Source organism: Arabidopsis thaliana, chromosome 4 (genome assembly GCF_000001735.4).
Source record: "Arabidopsis thaliana chromosome 4, partial sequence".
Classification (NCBI taxonomy): domain Eukaryota; kingdom Viridiplantae; phylum Streptophyta; class Magnoliopsida; order Brassicales; family Brassicaceae; genus Arabidopsis; species Arabidopsis thaliana.
In genome coordinates, this window is record NC_003075.7 from 2,365,013 (window position 1) to 2,380,978 (window position 15,966).

The 15,966-nt window shown below is 35.8% G+C and overlaps 3 protein-coding genes and 3 pseudogenes across 8 annotated transcripts; 4 read left to right on the forward strand and 2 right to left on the reverse strand.

Annotated features, from left to right (window-relative positions):
- The first annotated feature begins 549 nt into the window (after positions 1-549).
- AT4G04660 lies at positions 550-1,743 on the forward strand (annotated as a pseudogene). The gene has a single exon.
- A 678-nt stretch (positions 1,744-2,421) lies between these two features.
- AT4G04670 (Met-10+ like family protein / kelch repeat-containing protein) lies at positions 2,422-7,208 on the forward strand. The gene is made up of 9 exons (NM_116705.5): positions 2,422-3,326; positions 3,539-3,929; positions 4,191-5,270; positions 5,390-5,519; positions 5,718-5,953; positions 6,065-6,200; positions 6,330-6,406; positions 6,661-6,767; positions 6,884-7,208. The coding sequence occupies exons 1-9, from the start codon at positions 2,591-2,593 to the stop codon at positions 6,976-6,978; spliced, it is 2,988 nt and encodes a 995-aa protein (NP_567268.2). The 5' UTR covers positions 2,422-2,590; the 3' UTR covers positions 6,979-7,208.
- A 45-nt stretch (positions 7,209-7,253) lies between these two features.
- AT4G04680 (Rix1 complex component) lies at positions 7,254-8,394 on the forward strand (the record flags this gene model as incomplete). 2 transcript variants are annotated; one of them, NM_116706.3, is made up of 5 exons in its annotated part: positions 7,254-7,449; positions 7,520-7,689; positions 7,782-7,851; positions 7,921-8,032; positions 8,078-8,394. In NM_116706.3, 5 exons carry the CDS (start codon positions 7,254-7,256, stop codon positions 8,313-8,315), a joined length of 786 nt encoding a protein of 261 aa, NP_567269.2. The 2 variants fall into 2 exon arrangements, with proteins under 2 accessions (NP_567269.2, NP_001328039.1); NM_001340495.1 differs by having other exon boundaries at positions 7,782-7,883; positions 8,001-8,032; positions 8,141-8,315.
- A 592-nt stretch (positions 8,395-8,986) lies between these two features.
- Positions 8,987-10,123, reverse strand: AT4G04690 (F-box and associated interaction domains-containing protein; the record flags this gene model as incomplete). The annotated part of the gene is made up of 1 exon (NM_116707.1): positions 8,987-10,123. The coding sequence occupies one exon, from the start codon at positions 10,121-10,123 to the stop codon at positions 8,987-8,989; it is 1,137 nt and encodes a 378-aa protein (NP_567270.1).
- A 385-nt stretch (positions 10,124-10,508) lies between these two features.
- AT4G04692 lies at positions 10,509-11,450 on the reverse strand (annotated as a pseudogene). Of its 2 annotated transcripts, one of them has the most exons (2): positions 11,103-11,450; positions 10,509-10,966 (listed from the first exon to the last, which is right to left on the reverse strand). The 2 variants fall into 2 exon arrangements; another variant differs by having other exon boundaries at positions 10,509-11,450.
- A 2,977-nt stretch (positions 11,451-14,427) lies between these two features.
- AT4G04693 lies at positions 14,428-15,732 on the forward strand (annotated as a pseudogene). Its single transcript has one exon.
- Positions 15,733-15,966: the final 234 nt, after the last annotated feature.

The window sequence follows — 15,966 nt, forward strand, 5'->3', positions numbered from 1 at the left end:
TTTTATAAGAGTAGAAATCAAAGTTTTTTTTAAGTAATGTAAAATTTGATACAAATCGATAAATTAATAAGAGAATAATTTTTTTGAAAATCTTATGTAAATATATGGTCCCATCAATATCATAAATTAATAATTGTATAAATATATCAACTATATATATCTATTATATGTAAGAAACTTCAATGATATATAATTCTAGTATTGTTTTTTTCATCTTAAATTCATATTAGTTCTTGTTTGAATTTAGTTCATTTATTTTTATTGTATCAAAAACTTTTGGTTTTGTTTTTTAGACATAATAACTGTTTTTACTTGTATTTGGTTCGAAAAATATATTTTATATATAGAGAGATATATTATATTGTCATAGAAAAATAAAAAATTAGGAAATTAAGAAAATTTATCTATAAATTAATACCTCTATAAATTAATAGAATTTTGCGGTCCCAACATTATTAATTTATAGAGGTTTTACACTATATGCGTTGTGTCTTAGGTTTGTGTTTAGTATCTAAAACTCCCTTGTGTTTCTCTTTTCTCTTTGGTATCATGGCAGATGAGTTATGGGATGCATTACAACACTTAGAGTTAGGAAGGGAGGATCCTGCTCTGTTTATTCCGCATGCTACTTATGCAACTGTTGAATCTAGGAATAGACTTAGCTTGATTGTTAGGCCTCTTAATCCTCGATCTCAAAATCTCAATGTTGTGGTTGCTGCTTTGCCAAGGGTTTGGGATCTGACGTCTAGAGTTCATGGGAGAGTGATTAATGCAACGTTTGTTCAGTTTCTCTTTCAGTTTGAGGTGGATCTCTTGTCTGTGCTAAGAAGGGAACCATGGCTCTACAACAGTTGGTTTGTCACGGCTCATCGATGGGAGGTAAATATGGCTTTTGAGTACTTGTCTAATATTGATCTGTGGGTGCAAATGTTTGGGATCCCTCTCCTCTATGTTTGTGAAGAAAATGTGGTAGAAATAGCTCATGGTTTAGGGGAAATAATATCATTGGATTTTCATGATGCTACTACAACTCAAATAGCTTATATTAGAGTGAGAATCCGATTTGATATTACTGATTGCATAAGATTCTTCCAACGAATTACCTTTGATTCTGGTGAGACTGCGCTGATAAGGTTTCAATATGAGAGGTTAAGAAGAATATGCAGTAGTTGTTTCAGGCTGACTCATCATAGGAATTTCTGCCCTTATCAACAACCTGAGCCTAGGTCTCTTGTTCGTGGTCCTACTAACAACCTTACAAGGACTAGAAGAGAAGGAGTGTGTACCCATAATGAATATCATCGATCATCCCTGAACTCTCAATCGCATATGTCTGAAAACTCCTTTCCAGCGCCTCTTGAACCTCCTCCAAGAGTGGCAGCTCCTTCTTTGAATCCTCATGAATTGGTGGCTGCTTATTTTCCTCAAGGAAGAGCAGTGTCTTTACCAAATATAGGAACACTGAATCTAATCTTAATCCATCATTTAGCAGACAAGCGGTTTCAAGGAATTTTAACATTCAACCGTTTTTTGGTCCTGTTATTGCTACAAATGTTCCTCGTGTGGTTGAAGTAGGTGAGTGTTCTAGACAAGGAGAGTTTGGAGAACCAGTAAACAAGATGGATAAGGGAGACTCAACAAAAAGGAAGAATATGGGAAGTGCTAGAAGTGATGAAGAAGAAAGAACTCATGGAGTTGTTGGGCATAAGGATGGAGGTATTCTGAAACCTCCAAAGAAGCGCTAAACACTCTGAAAATTTTGTCATATTTTTTGTTTTCTATGCTGCTTAGGATCCATGATCGCAGCTTCAAGGTTTATATAATAAGCGCTGCATTGGGTTCAAGTATGCAGGTCCAAGGTTTGAATAAGGTGAAGAGTGGGTATGGCCGTTGGAACACTTTTTGGTTAAGGCTACTCTTTGTGTGCAGTTTGTTGTTTCAGTTTACCTATCACTTTTTGATTTTACAACATGGGTAACATTGATGTTTTGTTAGGTCATGTTTCTTTACTTGTTTTGGTGTTTGTCTTCAAACTGAAAGTGGAAGGTCTACTGATGTACTTTTTGAACTATGAGAGCAGCCCCAACGGTAAAATACATTCTCAGTCCATTGTTTCTATTATTTTAATCATTTAAGTATAATTTTATTATTTATTTATATTTTTAGTTACAAATAAAAAAATTGATCAATTATACTTTATCACATATAAAGTGAGTTTTTAAGTACAGTAAAGCAAATCCGTCTTTTTAGGACTTTCTTTCTTTCTTTCTTACTTCTCTCTTACTTTTTCCAATTAACTATCATTTTTTTTCTTTTTAAGGGACTTATTAAAACCGACCGCTGGGGCTACTCTGATCTTAATATATATATAAAAAAAAGTTGCTCCATGAGTTAGCATTGATTACATTTATCAATGTCTTACATGGGCTACACTAATGATAGTATGTTGGGCTTTTTATGTGTGCTCTAGTAGTATTGTCGTTTGTTTGTATTTGTACTATGACTCATCCTCTTGTTCATCGGATCTAAAGCGCCACTCAAAAGGGTTTATGAAAAGGTTAGGGTTTTAACAACAACTCAAAAAACAGAGATGGATTTCGAGAAGAGAAAAGCTGCGACACTTGCTTCAATTCGTTCATCAGTGACTGATAAATCTCCCAAAGGTTTTCTCGACGAACCCATCATCCCTCTCCTCGAAACCATCAATCATCACCCATCTTACTTCACTACCAGTTCCTGCTCAGGTCGAATCTCAATCCTTTCTCAACCCAAACCAAAATCGAATGATTCAACTAAGAAGAAAGCTCGTGGCGGTTCATGGCTCTATATCACACACGACCCAGCTGATTCGGATTTGGTAATTTCTCTCCTTTTCCCTTCCAAGTCAAATCAGATTGACCCAATTGACCAACCTAGCGAATTAGTCTTCCGATTCGAGCCGTTGATCATTGCTGTCGAATGTAAGGATTTGGGTTCGGCTCAGTTTCTTGTGGCGTTGGCTATATCAGCTGGGTTTAGAGAGTCTGGTATCACATCTTGTGGTGATGGCAAAAGGGTAATTATAGCTATACGATGCTCCATTCGAATGGAGGTTCCTATTGGTGATACAGAGAAGCTTATGGTGTCACCAGAGTATGTGAAGTTCCTTGTTGATATTGCTAATGAGAAGATGGATGCTAATAGGAAGCGAACCGATGGGTTTAGTGTAGCTTTGGCTAGTAATGGTTTCAAGAATCCAGATGAAAATGATGTTGATGAAGATGATAATTACGAGAATCTAGCTGCAAATCATGACTCAAGTATCAACAACGGAAACTTGTATCCTGGTAATATTTGTAAATCCCTATGTGATTGTTGATTTTTTAGATAGATAGCTTGAATAATGCAATGGAATTGGTCAAGTTACAGTCTTCATTGTAGTGTTGAATTATAGTCTTGTTTAGTTTATACTAGTGTTTGAGTTATGTCTACTTGGTTTGCAGGATAACTTTCAAATTTTAAACGTGATAGCCAGTTTCCGTATCTAAATCATTGGCAGGGGTTCAGAAAGAACTTATACCACTCGAGAAATTATCCATTGTTGGGGAACCTGTTGAGAAGCTTCACCTTTGGGGACACTCAGCTTGTACGATAGATGAATCAGACCGGAAAGAGGTTATCGTGTTTGGTGGGTTTGGAGGTTTTGGTAGACATGCTCGAAGAAACGAGTCTTTGTTGCTCAATCCTTCATGTGGCACCTTAAAGTTGATTGCTGTCAATGAATCTCCATCGGCACGACTTGGCCACACAGCTTCAATGGTTGGCGATTTCATGTTTGTAATTGGAGGAAGGGCTGATCCCTTGAACATTTTGAATGATGTGTGGAGGCTCGATATATCCACGGGTGAATGGAGCTCACAGAGGTGTGTTGGAAGTGAATTTCCTCCAAGGTATGAGTCATTTAATGTGTCCATTTCTTCGACATGTATTTGACCTATTTCCAGTGATTAACTTCTATGTACTGTTTATTTTGTTAAATCAACCTCAACTTCTCGGAGATGCCCTCCGAGACTAGTAATCCTGTTATTGCACATTTTGCTTAATTTCTTGGATTTATTATATATGTTTTTGTTGCTTGTTGCATTGACATCCCTTCAGATAATTGTTATCTCAAATTTTCTTCTAAATGCAAATTCTTTGAATTTGAGCAGGCATCGACATGCAGCAGCCAGTGTTGGCACAAAAGTATACATATTCGGTGGGCTTTACAATGATAAGATAGTTTCCTCTATGCACATTTTGGATACAAAGGACCTTCAGTGGAAAGAAGTTGAGCAACAAGGTCAATGGCCCTGTGCGCGCCATTCGCATGCTATGGTTGCATATGGGTCGCAGTCATTCATGTTTGGAGGATACAATGGGGAAAATGTACTCAATGATCTATACAGCTTTGATGTCCAAAGCTGTTCTTGGAAACTTGAAGTGATTTCTGGAAAATGGCCTCATGCCAGGTTTTCACACTCAATGTTTGTTTATAAGCATACCATTGGCATAATTGGAGGTTGTCCTGTCTCACAAAATTGTCAAGAGTTGACTTTGCTAGATCTGAAGCACCGATTGTGGAGGAGTGTGAGATTGGAATTTATGAACAAAGAGTTGTTTGTTAGAAGTACAGCCAGCATTCTTGGTGATGATCTTATCGTCATTGGGGGTGGGGCTGCTTGCTATGCTTTTGGGACAAAGTTTAGTGAACCAGTGAAAATCAACTTGGTTCAATCTGTGACTATGAGTGAAAATCATCTTCCTCCCCAACCTGAAGATGTTTCTCTAGAATCGAATAAAAACAATGCAGATTTGAAGACTGAGACGTCTCTGTCTCAACCATGGGTGATACAGCTAGAAAGAAAGTATGCAAAGTTCGGCAAGGACATACTTAAAAGTTTCGGATGGTTAGACCTTGAGAGAAAGGTTTACTCAAACGAAAAAGGTCTTTGTATATGCTTTCCTGTGACTGAAAACTTTTCTGAACTTTTCCATGAGAAGCAGCTATTGGGCAAGGACTTTGAAAGGTCAGAGGAAAATAATCTAACAAAGGGTCTATCGTTAAAAGATATATCCTGCTCAGCGGCTTTGAATCTATTGAAGGAACATGGTGCCAAAAAACTCATTAATGTAGCTTTTGAAGCCAAAAAAGTTGCAAAATCCCCCTTACAGAGAATGAGAGAAGATATCACATCTATACTTAAACAGAAAGGCCTACCAGAAGAGCTTTTGGATGAGCTCCCACAGAAGTAAGTGTTCCAGAATCCTGATTTTATAATACTCGGGGACTAAAATGGTGAGAATCTGATTGCGTGCATGTTGTTTTTGCTTCCATCTGATAAGTAATTGGTGTTTTATCTACTATTAGATGGGAACGGCTTGGGGATATTGTTGTGGTTCCTGCAACATCCTTTAAAGATCCAACTTGGAGCTCTATCAATGATGAAGTTTGGTGTGCTGTTTCTAAATCGCTTAGTGCCAACCGCCTTGCACGCCAAGTATGTTACTTTTAGAAGCTTACACCAATATTCTATAAGTGGAAACGTTTACATCTTTTCATCTTAAAGCCACTCAAAACCTACAATATTGATTTATTATAAGCTGTGAGAATGCTGAGAACTTTACAAACCGTTGTCTTACCCAATTGCATCTCCTTAGCAGTAAGACTTATACCATCAATTTTGTGTCTTTTTCAGGGACGAGTTGAACCTAATGGTACAAGGGATAGTACATTGGAGATTCTTGTGGGAGACAATGGATGGGTTAATCACCGTGAAAATGGGATCTTGTACTCTTTCGATGCTACGAAGTGTATGTTCTCATGGGGTAATCTCTCAGAAAAGCTTCGTATGGGTAACATGGCCTGTGAAAATGAAGTTGTCGTGGACCTGTTTGCTGGAATTGGATATTTTGTTCTCCCATTTCTTGTGAGGTATATGCCATTATTGAATAAACGAGAAGAGAAAGTGGTTTTATACAATCAAAAGTCAATACTTTATTAGATCGCATGCAACTACAATGCATTCTTAATTGACATTTACAGGGCAAAAGCAAAGCTAGTATATGCTTGTGAGTGGAATCCCCATGCTATTGAAGCTCTTCGACGTAATGTTGAAGCAAATTCTGTTTCTGAGCGTTGTATCATTCTTGAAGGGGATAACCGGATCACCGCACCAAAAGTACGGTTGATGATATTCCAAACGGCTCACCGTCTATTTAATTCTATGCAAATGGTTCTTTTTATAACTGTTGGATCGAGTAAATCGCTGAAGTAATAGATTTTGCGTTTCAAATCTTTTGATTCTCAGGGAGTAGCTGACAGAGTCAATCTTGGTCTCATCCCGAGTAGCGAAGGAAGCTGGGTCACAGCTATTCAGGCATTAAGGTGATTTTACTTTCCTTAAAACTTATTCTTAACTACAAGAACCAGGAGCATAAAATCTGGAACAAGTTTTAAGGTTCAGTCTCTCCAAAAGATATAATCTTTAAGACGATTCAAACTCAGAGATGCGAAAATCTTAAGCCACACTGCTCTTGGAACCTCTGAATATGATCCAAAAATGTAATCATTAGAGAGAGCAACCGCTCGATTGAATGTATATTCACTGATGTCTCTGTTCTTGTTATTGGAATTTGTAGGCCTGAGGGAGGAATACTCCATGTGCACGGAAACGTCAAGGACTCAGATGAGAGCAGTTGGGGCGAGCATGTCACCAAAACATTAAGTGATATCGCCAGAGCCGAAGGTAATAAGTTTATGAACAAAATCGAAAGCTATTTGGACTAAAAAAAGAGCATTGGTTTTTTATCAAGACTAGGAGTTTACTAGGACTTATATTTTTTTGGGGTTTTATGGTTTAAGGTCGTAGCTGGGAAGTTACAGTGGAACATATAGAGAAGGTGAAATGGTACGCTCCTCGGATTCGCCATCTTGTTGCCGATGTGAGATGCAGATGATGCTGATTGCTGACAATAACGAGAATGCAGCGGAGAGACTTCCTATAGTATTGTTTAGCTTGTACGATCTCAATTTCGATACCTGGTTTTTCACTTTTTCACTCTTTACCAATCCCAAGTAATCAGTTCCCCAGTAACAAACCGACAATTTGTTCCATATAATTTTCCTCAAAACCGGTTTCCGATTGGTGTATCTTCTATAATAAAAAGGTTTTGGTGTTTTTAATTTAGATTCTTGCAAAACTTCTTTGAAAATGGATCTCTTTGGATAATAGATGATCAGTGTTTTTGCATCCTTTATTAAGCCTAGCTCTCTCTGCTTATGGTTGAAAGTTGAAACTGCTGCAGCAATGATACTTGCTGAGCAAAATGTGGCAGCTGAAAAGAGTGGCTTAGCTACAAGTAAGAAAGGCTTGACCTTGAAGGATCTTCTGCCACAAACTTCACATTGCAATGCCAAACTTCGCAAAGGTACTTGGTTGAGGAAAATATAATGGTTTGCTTTGCTATGTTGATCAATTTTAGATTTTGGTCTGTGTAGATGCATTAAATGGTCTCAAAGACCTTTTGAAGAACCATCCAGCAGAGCTGCAGTCACATAAATATGCTATCATTCAGAAACTTAGGGAACGAATTATGGATGATGATAGTCTAGTGAGAGATGCTCTTTATCAACTATTTGAAAGTGTGATCCTTCCTGCTTGTAAAAATGTATTAATTAGTTCTTCTCTTTGGATAAAACTTGCATCGTTACTAGTTAACTGTTGTGTCTAACACTCGAATCTATGTGTGAATCTATTCAGGATAACCAGAGCCCTATGGTGTCACTTTTAATGCCATACATATCTTGCGCTATGGCTCATTCATCGGTTGGTGTTCGTTGGATGGCTTCCAAATTTGAAAAGGTGACTACTTAGATTGATTTCTTGGATTCTGATACAGAGTGTTACATTTCCCAACTTTTGCCTCTAATGTTTCTTGCCACGACGTTCCCTGATATTTCCATGTGCTACTTGTTGCAGATTCTTGAAAACTACAAGGATAACAAACACAAGTATTTTATCCATTCACAACTTGCAAGTTTATCCATTTGATTCAGATTGACGTATTTTCTTCTAATCTTTACAAGAAACAGAAACTTTTTGTTTCCATCCATTTACAGATTTTGTTTTTTTCTCCTAAACCTACGAGCTCACACCATGGCCAAGGGATTTCTAGATACTGGCCAGTCACCATCGCATAACCTCGGCCAAGGGAGTACACATACTACTTTAGACCAAAACGTAAAACTTGTCAAGATCATTACAGAATCCAAAACCAGTAGTGTATCTCAATAATAACATATGTATAGTTGATTTCAAAATACATGGTACAAGGAACAAGAAACACAAAGAAGAAGAAAACCAGAGTATTAAGAACACAAAACAACCCTCTTTCTTATTCTGGAACCGGAATAACACTTGGAACATACACATAGCTACAAATAAACGGGTTACTGTACCGTGACTCTTCATGTCGTCCTGTCTCAATTTGTTTTCTTACTCCACCTTCATCAATGTGGTAAAGAGTGATGCAAGTATAGCACTCATCATCTGTTGTGCAAGTAAAGCACTTATCATCTGTGATGCAAGTATACCATTTATGTTCTTCATCTTCTTCGGCATCTCCCTAGCTCGCACCATGCCATGATATTTCTGTGCTTGCCAATGGAGTATCCCGGACGAGCCAATATTTGGTAAACGAAACAATTCCATCACTTAACTCGTTTGTCACCCACACTTCAATAGCCCTTGACACTTCTTCACCATATTGTAGTAACAAAGAGAGTCTATCTCCACAGAATGTTATTCAAGATCATCACAATAGTCTATGTCAATATATAACATCTGCAATGAATTTAGTGCATTAACATAGTTGATTTCAAAATACAAGGTACATGGATGATTCTTCAAGGATCAACAATAAACAACACACAAAGAAGAGAAGAACAAGAAACAACCCTAGACTCTTATTCTGGAACTGGAATCAGACTTGGAACATAAACATAGCTACAAATAAACGGGTCAAGGTAGCGAAACGATCTATGTCGTCCTGTCTCAATTTGCTTTCTGATCCCACATTGATCAATTTGGTAAAGAGTGATGCAAGTATACCATTTATCATCTTCCTCTACTTCTCCCTCGCACCATGCCAAGATATTTTTGTGATCTCCAATGAAGTATCCTGGACGAGCCATATCACCATGGCACTGTAACAACGGAAGATGAGGGCTAGTGACGTTAAAATACTTGGTAAACGAAACAACTTCATCACTCAACTTGTTTGTCAGCCACACCGCAATGTCCGTTGACACTTCTTCTTCTCCACCAAAGTCTGTATCTTGTAGTAATAAAGGGAGTCTATCTCCACTGAAACAGCCTAATCGTCCAGTACACCCTATAGGAGGACAAACACATACGTTCTTGAAAGTTTCCATGGAGAAATCAAAACGTAGAATAAACTTCTCTTTAGTATCAGCAATCCAATACATATTACCCTTCACTGACACACCTCTGCACTGAGTATATACATCCCAATACTTAGTATCAAGAGTTCTCCACGAATCAGACTTAAACTCATATATCTCGCACTCTGTATCATCAAAGGACATAGGACCAGAGAACCTCACGATCTTGTAGTTTTCACGACATGTGTTGTCGTATCCAATCCCAAAGTAATCAGTTTCATAGTAAGAGTCCAACGGTTCGATCCATTTGATTTTCTTCGTTACCGGATTCCAAACTGCGAGATTGGCCTCTCTTGTTCGTTCGTAACTCGAATCACTACATATACATAGCATTAGTCCATCGCAGTGAACCATAGAAGCAAACGAATGTGGAGAGCGAAACACGTCTGGGACTGGTGAATCTGAAAAGATTCCGGTCATCGGATCCATGATTTGAACTGTCTTATGATCATCGATTCTTATGAATCGTTCCGGAGAGTGATCCAAGTGATTGTACATGAACCTCTTGGAGGTGATGATGCCGTACCATTGCTTGCACGTAGATTTGAATCGGTTTAAAGATTCAGCAGGAGTCTTCTTAAGTATTTCTTCTACTAACTCAAATGGTAGTGACCGGTACACACGCTTAGAGAAAGCCATTGACGTTCGCTGTATCAGAGAGATGGATTCTTGAAGAACAAGGTTTCGTGTTTCCTGCGCAATTAGGTTACCTTGAGCCCCAAGGAAAATTGTGAAAAGAATCGTGTGATCAACCGAGCCAAAACGGTTATGTTCCAACCGGACCGATCTACCAATCGAATCAGAGTAACCCTAAATATCCTCTCTCGTTCCCAAGTAATTGAATCCTCTGAATATTTTGTACGTATCACTATTTAATATCACAAATTCTTTAATTCAAGTAGTATTTATTAAAACTCCAGGCTAGTCCTATCCTTAATAGGAGAAGGAATTATGTGCTTATCTACAAGGAAATTATACAATTTTAAAAGGTATATATATATATATATATATATATTTTTAACGCATACAACTGATTTATTGATTAATAGAATCTGAGTACAAAGCACTTGCAATATATGGTGGAATTAAGTTTTTTTTTCTTTTTCTCATAAGTATTATTTTATTGATATGTCTCCATTTGAACTTTCTGAATAAAGCTACAAAGGGCATAAAAGCCCATAACAGACAGCCATGAAATAGGCCCATTAGAGATACAGTTCAAGGAACGTGTCAGAATCATAAAGATAAGCTGAGGACACGTGTTACTTCCACAATCTCTGCTGGATGAGACTTCAAATCACGGTGAATCATAGAACGTCGTCGGAAAACGAAGCCGAACAACGAATCTTCTTTTTTCTCACCGATTATGGCAATCACGAGTATGGAGGACAAAACATCAATATACTGAGCTTTTAACCAGCTAACTTAGGCGCAGAACTGTCTTGACAACTAAATCGAAAGAAACATCTAGATCCAACAAAGCTATCAACACATAACCTTGTTAGAGGCCACCGGAGCAGAACTATTAATCCTCGAAATAATTGAACAAAAGTAGAGACATAACCGGATCTACTGGATTTATAATAACCAAACAGCGAATATTAAACGTGATACGAACCTCATACACCGGACGACTAGAAAAAACGACGAAGCTGGCCAACGCTCCTTATAGAAGCCGGATGATGCCAAACAGAGGGCCAGCCATCACAACTCCGGAAGTCGGAGATGCTGGACATAAAACCCGATTATATATTGGGACAGCAAAACTAGAAGAAATTTGGTCGGCCAAAGGAGATGCTTCTCTCATCTCTGAAATATTTTAGAGAGAAGAGAGAGAGAAGTCTCATTTCTATAAGAACATTACTGGTGGAATTAAGTTATGATAAGGAAAATCTATATATAGTTATTATTCTTTTGTTAAACGGGAATATATTTAATCAGCAAAGAATCTGTTAAATTTTTGTTTTTGCATCATACAAAGATATGTTTATGTACAAAATATTGGTTAATCTTTAGTCTTTGGAATCTCCTTAGGTGAGAGACCCTTTTTGTTGACTTGGTGTTGTATAAGTGGATGTTCTGAGATTTTCAAATTTTGGTGTGGCAAATTTACTTCTTTGTTTATCAGCCAAGCCCACCAATGTTAACGAGTTTTAAGTTTCTTCTCACAAAGATTAGGAAATAGGACTCATTCAAAGGATAGATTGTATATGGCTCCATTTGTCACCCTACTTCAGTTGTACTAAAAAGTCTGGATAATTGTACTTGTAACATATGGATATGGTTGACAAAATTCTTATCCCATCTGAATTTTTCTTTCGTACGGAAATGCATTTTTCTTTCGTAAAAGTTTCCAATTTGATTTAGAACGGGCCAAAACAAAAGCGAGATTTCCACTATTTTCATTTGGGAGTAAGTGAATAAAATATTGGAAATAAACACACAAACTTGTACCCAAGTTACTTGTAAGTTATTATAATTTTTTTTTTAATTGGCATGGTTTCATTTGCTCGCATTTCTATTAATGTTTCGAATTTAATTGGGACATATGAGACATTTTTTTACCCAAATTCTCTTCCCTTTCCTATACTATGAAACTAGGATATGACCCGCCGTACACCATATATTAAATATTTTATTTTATAAAATAGAGTATTTTTTTGTATATAATGTTTGTTGTTGTTTGTGTTGATTAATAATCTCGATAAGATTATGTACGGTTTTTAGTGAGTCGTAACTTTACGACATTAATAACTCAATATTTTATAATCTAAGATTTGACCCATGGTGATAATATTTTAATTTTTATTCATAATTAATTTGTATTATAATTTAAACTCTATTACAATTACACATTTAGATGTGTAAAAAAAGAGATTTAACATTTAGAGGTGTCAAAGAAGATAAATACTTATTATGATATACTATAATGTTGATTTTTAAGACCTACAAAAAATTGTTATTGTTTGTTTTGTTTACTATTTAAAATTGTATAGTTGTAATTTGATTGCTAATTTTAGGATTCCGTCAATGATATATATTGTCTTATATTAATTAACATGGATCCAAATCCGTCTCATCTAAACCCATGCCGCCATATAAACTCGTCTCATCCAAACCTATTTTATCATATAAACATGTCCCCTAATATCATTTTGTTCTTTTTTATAAATTTCTTATTTAAAATACATATAATTCGAGTCCATTTCAGAATATCAATCTGACCTAAAATAAAACTTAATGAAAGACAAATAAAAATATTACATTTAAAGCTATTTTTTAACTATCGTTAATTTGTGGTAAATATTTTTGTTTGTTATAATAAACAAAATAAGGTCTAAAAAACAAACAAAATATTAAACTACGAATAAAGGTTCCAGATTTCGTCTTTTTGGCTGAAAACAGAAGAAGAACAAAACTCATATTAAACCTCCCACACTCTTTCCATTCTCTTCAAACCTCGATCTAAGTTTTCTTTCTACGTTTATACCAGATGGTTTCCAAAATTAATCATTTCGAGCTTCAAAATTTGACACACAGCAGAAGAGAATGACAGATACACACGATGAACAAAGAGAATTCGAGCAAGATGTTTTTCAACCGAATCAAAATATCTCATATTTAAAGGTTTATTTGCTAGTGGAAGGATAAAGCTTTGTATGACTAAAAGAGTTTCTTTCTTTGGTTAAGAGGTTAATTATATAGGTCCTTGAGCATGATAAAATTAGGTTTCGAGCAAGCAAAAGTTTTATGAAAATATGACAATTACAAATTAATGAAGAGGATTTATTTATTTCTCGTCAATTTGACTAATTCTTTCATTTATTTATTTTTCTTTATTTATTCGATTTTATAAATTTTTATGTTAGCATTATTTACGGATATTAGTTAGCATAATTAAGAATAATCTTAACCAACTTTGTTTAATTTTTTGTAACGCATTAAACTCTTATAGTTGTTTTGGAAGATCTAATGAGAAGATATTCGTGAATATTCGGTGTATCCGAATATAATTAAAATCAATAATCATTTAAAAAAAGAATCAAAGATTTTTGGGTCAAAATCAATTAAAACCCGATCCAAATAGCTTGAGCAAATATCTACTTCAAAAATGTTAAATAGATTCTGATTATTCCACCCATAGCAAAAAAAAGAAAAGAAGGAAATTTTGCATCAATAACCAACAAAAATCAATAATTCACTAACTAACCAAAACAAAAAAAAGTGGATGTATTTTCTATATAATATTTGCCATTAACCCTTGCTTCTTACAATCACTCAACTCTTCTCTTTTACTATTCTACTAGAGTCTGTGCGGGTTTTATATTAAAAAGCATTGTTGTACTTTCTTTTTTTTTCCATTAAAATTGTTTTCTATATTTATAGTCCCATTAGAGAATGTTATAGATATCAAAATTTTAAAAGTTTATTATCCTAATTATATTTTGTGATTTCAATAAACTTTGGAACACAAATTAATTTTGTTTGGGTATACAAACTATGAATAGAAAGATAAGTGTGAGATATTTAATGTTGTATACAAATTAGTAGGGTGGTTTTGGTGAATGATTTGTTATTATGCAGATTATTGTTAATCCTTTATATTATAAAGCACAAGTCACATAACCAATCAGTTTTTGCCATATTATTTGTGTGTTTTTTCAAAAGATTAATTAAAAAAAAAAAAATGCAACCGGAAAATAACTTTCACAAAATGCAATCTGTTTTTTCAATATTTATTTTGCTATGATCCTGATTTCCTAAAATTGTTCACATGATCACGACCACGTTCACTGTGAAACCATATTTCAAAAGCTCAAACTGTTTCGTTTTTGTAACTCACGATAGTTCAATCTTCTCTTACTCTTTTTCTTTTTTATCTCACTTACATCTTTTTTCTTTTTTGTCAATTGTGGTCTATTGCAACGTTTACAGTGATAGTAATGGAGGAGAACGTGCAATTAGGGTTTGGAGGCTGGTCTCTACGAATGAGCATCTTAATTCATGGCAACTCTCATGGAACGTCAATACAAAGGGTGAGGTTGATTATTTCCAAGTGGTCATGCATCCTATAAACTTTGATGAATTATTTACCTGTGAAGTTGGAACAAGAACGCCCTCGTCTTGTTTAATTTGAGGACACAAACGTCTAGTCTTCACAGAGAGGGAAAGAAGAGCAAGTCTATGGATGGTTGCATCTTGACATTCAACAATTGTAAAGAGTACATGGATGCGATTTACCATGTATGACTATTCTCACCATGTCTTCTTCACACAGTTAGTGCTTCCACGCTGGCTGAACAAGCTCCCCAAGCCGAAGCTTTCTTCTTGATTGTGCAAGTAAAATCTACTAGATAACAAAGGGAAGTTTGCCACAAAGTAGGATGTACAATATAATCCATACACTCCAAAACATACATATAAATCCAAATGTATACGCATTTGAACAAAAGTAACCAAATTTTCGCATCAAAACAAATCTTGTACATTTTTCAAAACATTTATATAATCCAAAACTATCAAACTCCTAAGATGATTCAATTAAAAGATAAACCTCTGGCAATGATAAAACATAAACCCAATTCTATCATACTAAAGATCAACCTCTATGCATAGGAACCAAAAAGTCACCAAATTTGCTCATGACTAAATGAAACTGACACAAACTAACATAATCAGATCCAAAACCTATCAAACGCAGTCAAAGAAAGGAATCTCGGAGCTGAACTTCTTGAATGAAGATAGAACACCCAAAGTTTTTTCTTTCTCAAATAGTTGCATATTTATTTTGAGTGATTCTGAATTTGATGCACATTCTACTATGCACATTCTGAATTACATAGTTTATTTATTGTATTGGTTGTTGGTTTCTTTAGGTGTGGTGTACAGATGGTGGAGATATGTTCTATTTGTGCAGAGTGGAAACAAAATGAAAAGCTTCAGCGGATTTTCTTAATAGACACAAACAAAGGTGATAATGGAGGAGGAAATGGTGGGGATGGTGGATGTGGTAATGGGGGTAATGGAGTAGGAAATGGTGGGGATGATGGAGGAGGAAATGGTGAGGGTAATGTAGGAGGAAATGGGGGAAACGGAAATCAGGAGGCTGTTGAGATACAAGATGTTGGGGATTTCGGGTTAGACAATGATGATGATGGCGATGAGGACGATGAAGAAAACGAAGCAGCAGCAGATGAACAAAAGCAAGCAATTGTAGTTGAAGAAAACAAGCAGCAGCAACGGAAGTAAGCAAAGCAGCAGAGGAAGTAACCAAAGCAGTGAATCCAAGAAAGAGGAGGAGGATTGATGTTCATGTCCCAATCCACTAATCTCTTTGGCTCACCTTCTTGATAGCTTAAAGCATAGTATTCTAACTCTACAGCACCACACAATTCCATTACAATGTGTATATAATTCTTATCCTCCTAAGAACCTTTGATTTGTACGATGTTAGGCTGTCCTGAAACATGATCCATGATTTG

Bases quoted from the DNA above. Each gene is read 5' to 3' on its own strand.
- AT4G04670 (NM_116705.5), top strand. From the start codon at position 2,591: ATGGATTTCGAGAAGAGAAAAGCTGCGACACTTGCTTCAATTCGTTCA. The intron at 6,201-6,329 runs GTACGGTTGATG...TTTGATTCTCAG, and splicing joins ACCGGATCACCGCACCAAAA to GGAGTAGCTGACAGAGTCAA. The intron at 6,768-6,883 runs GTAATAAGTTTA...TTATGGTTTAAG, and splicing joins TGATATCGCCAGAGCCGAAG to GTCGTAGCTGGGAAGTTACA.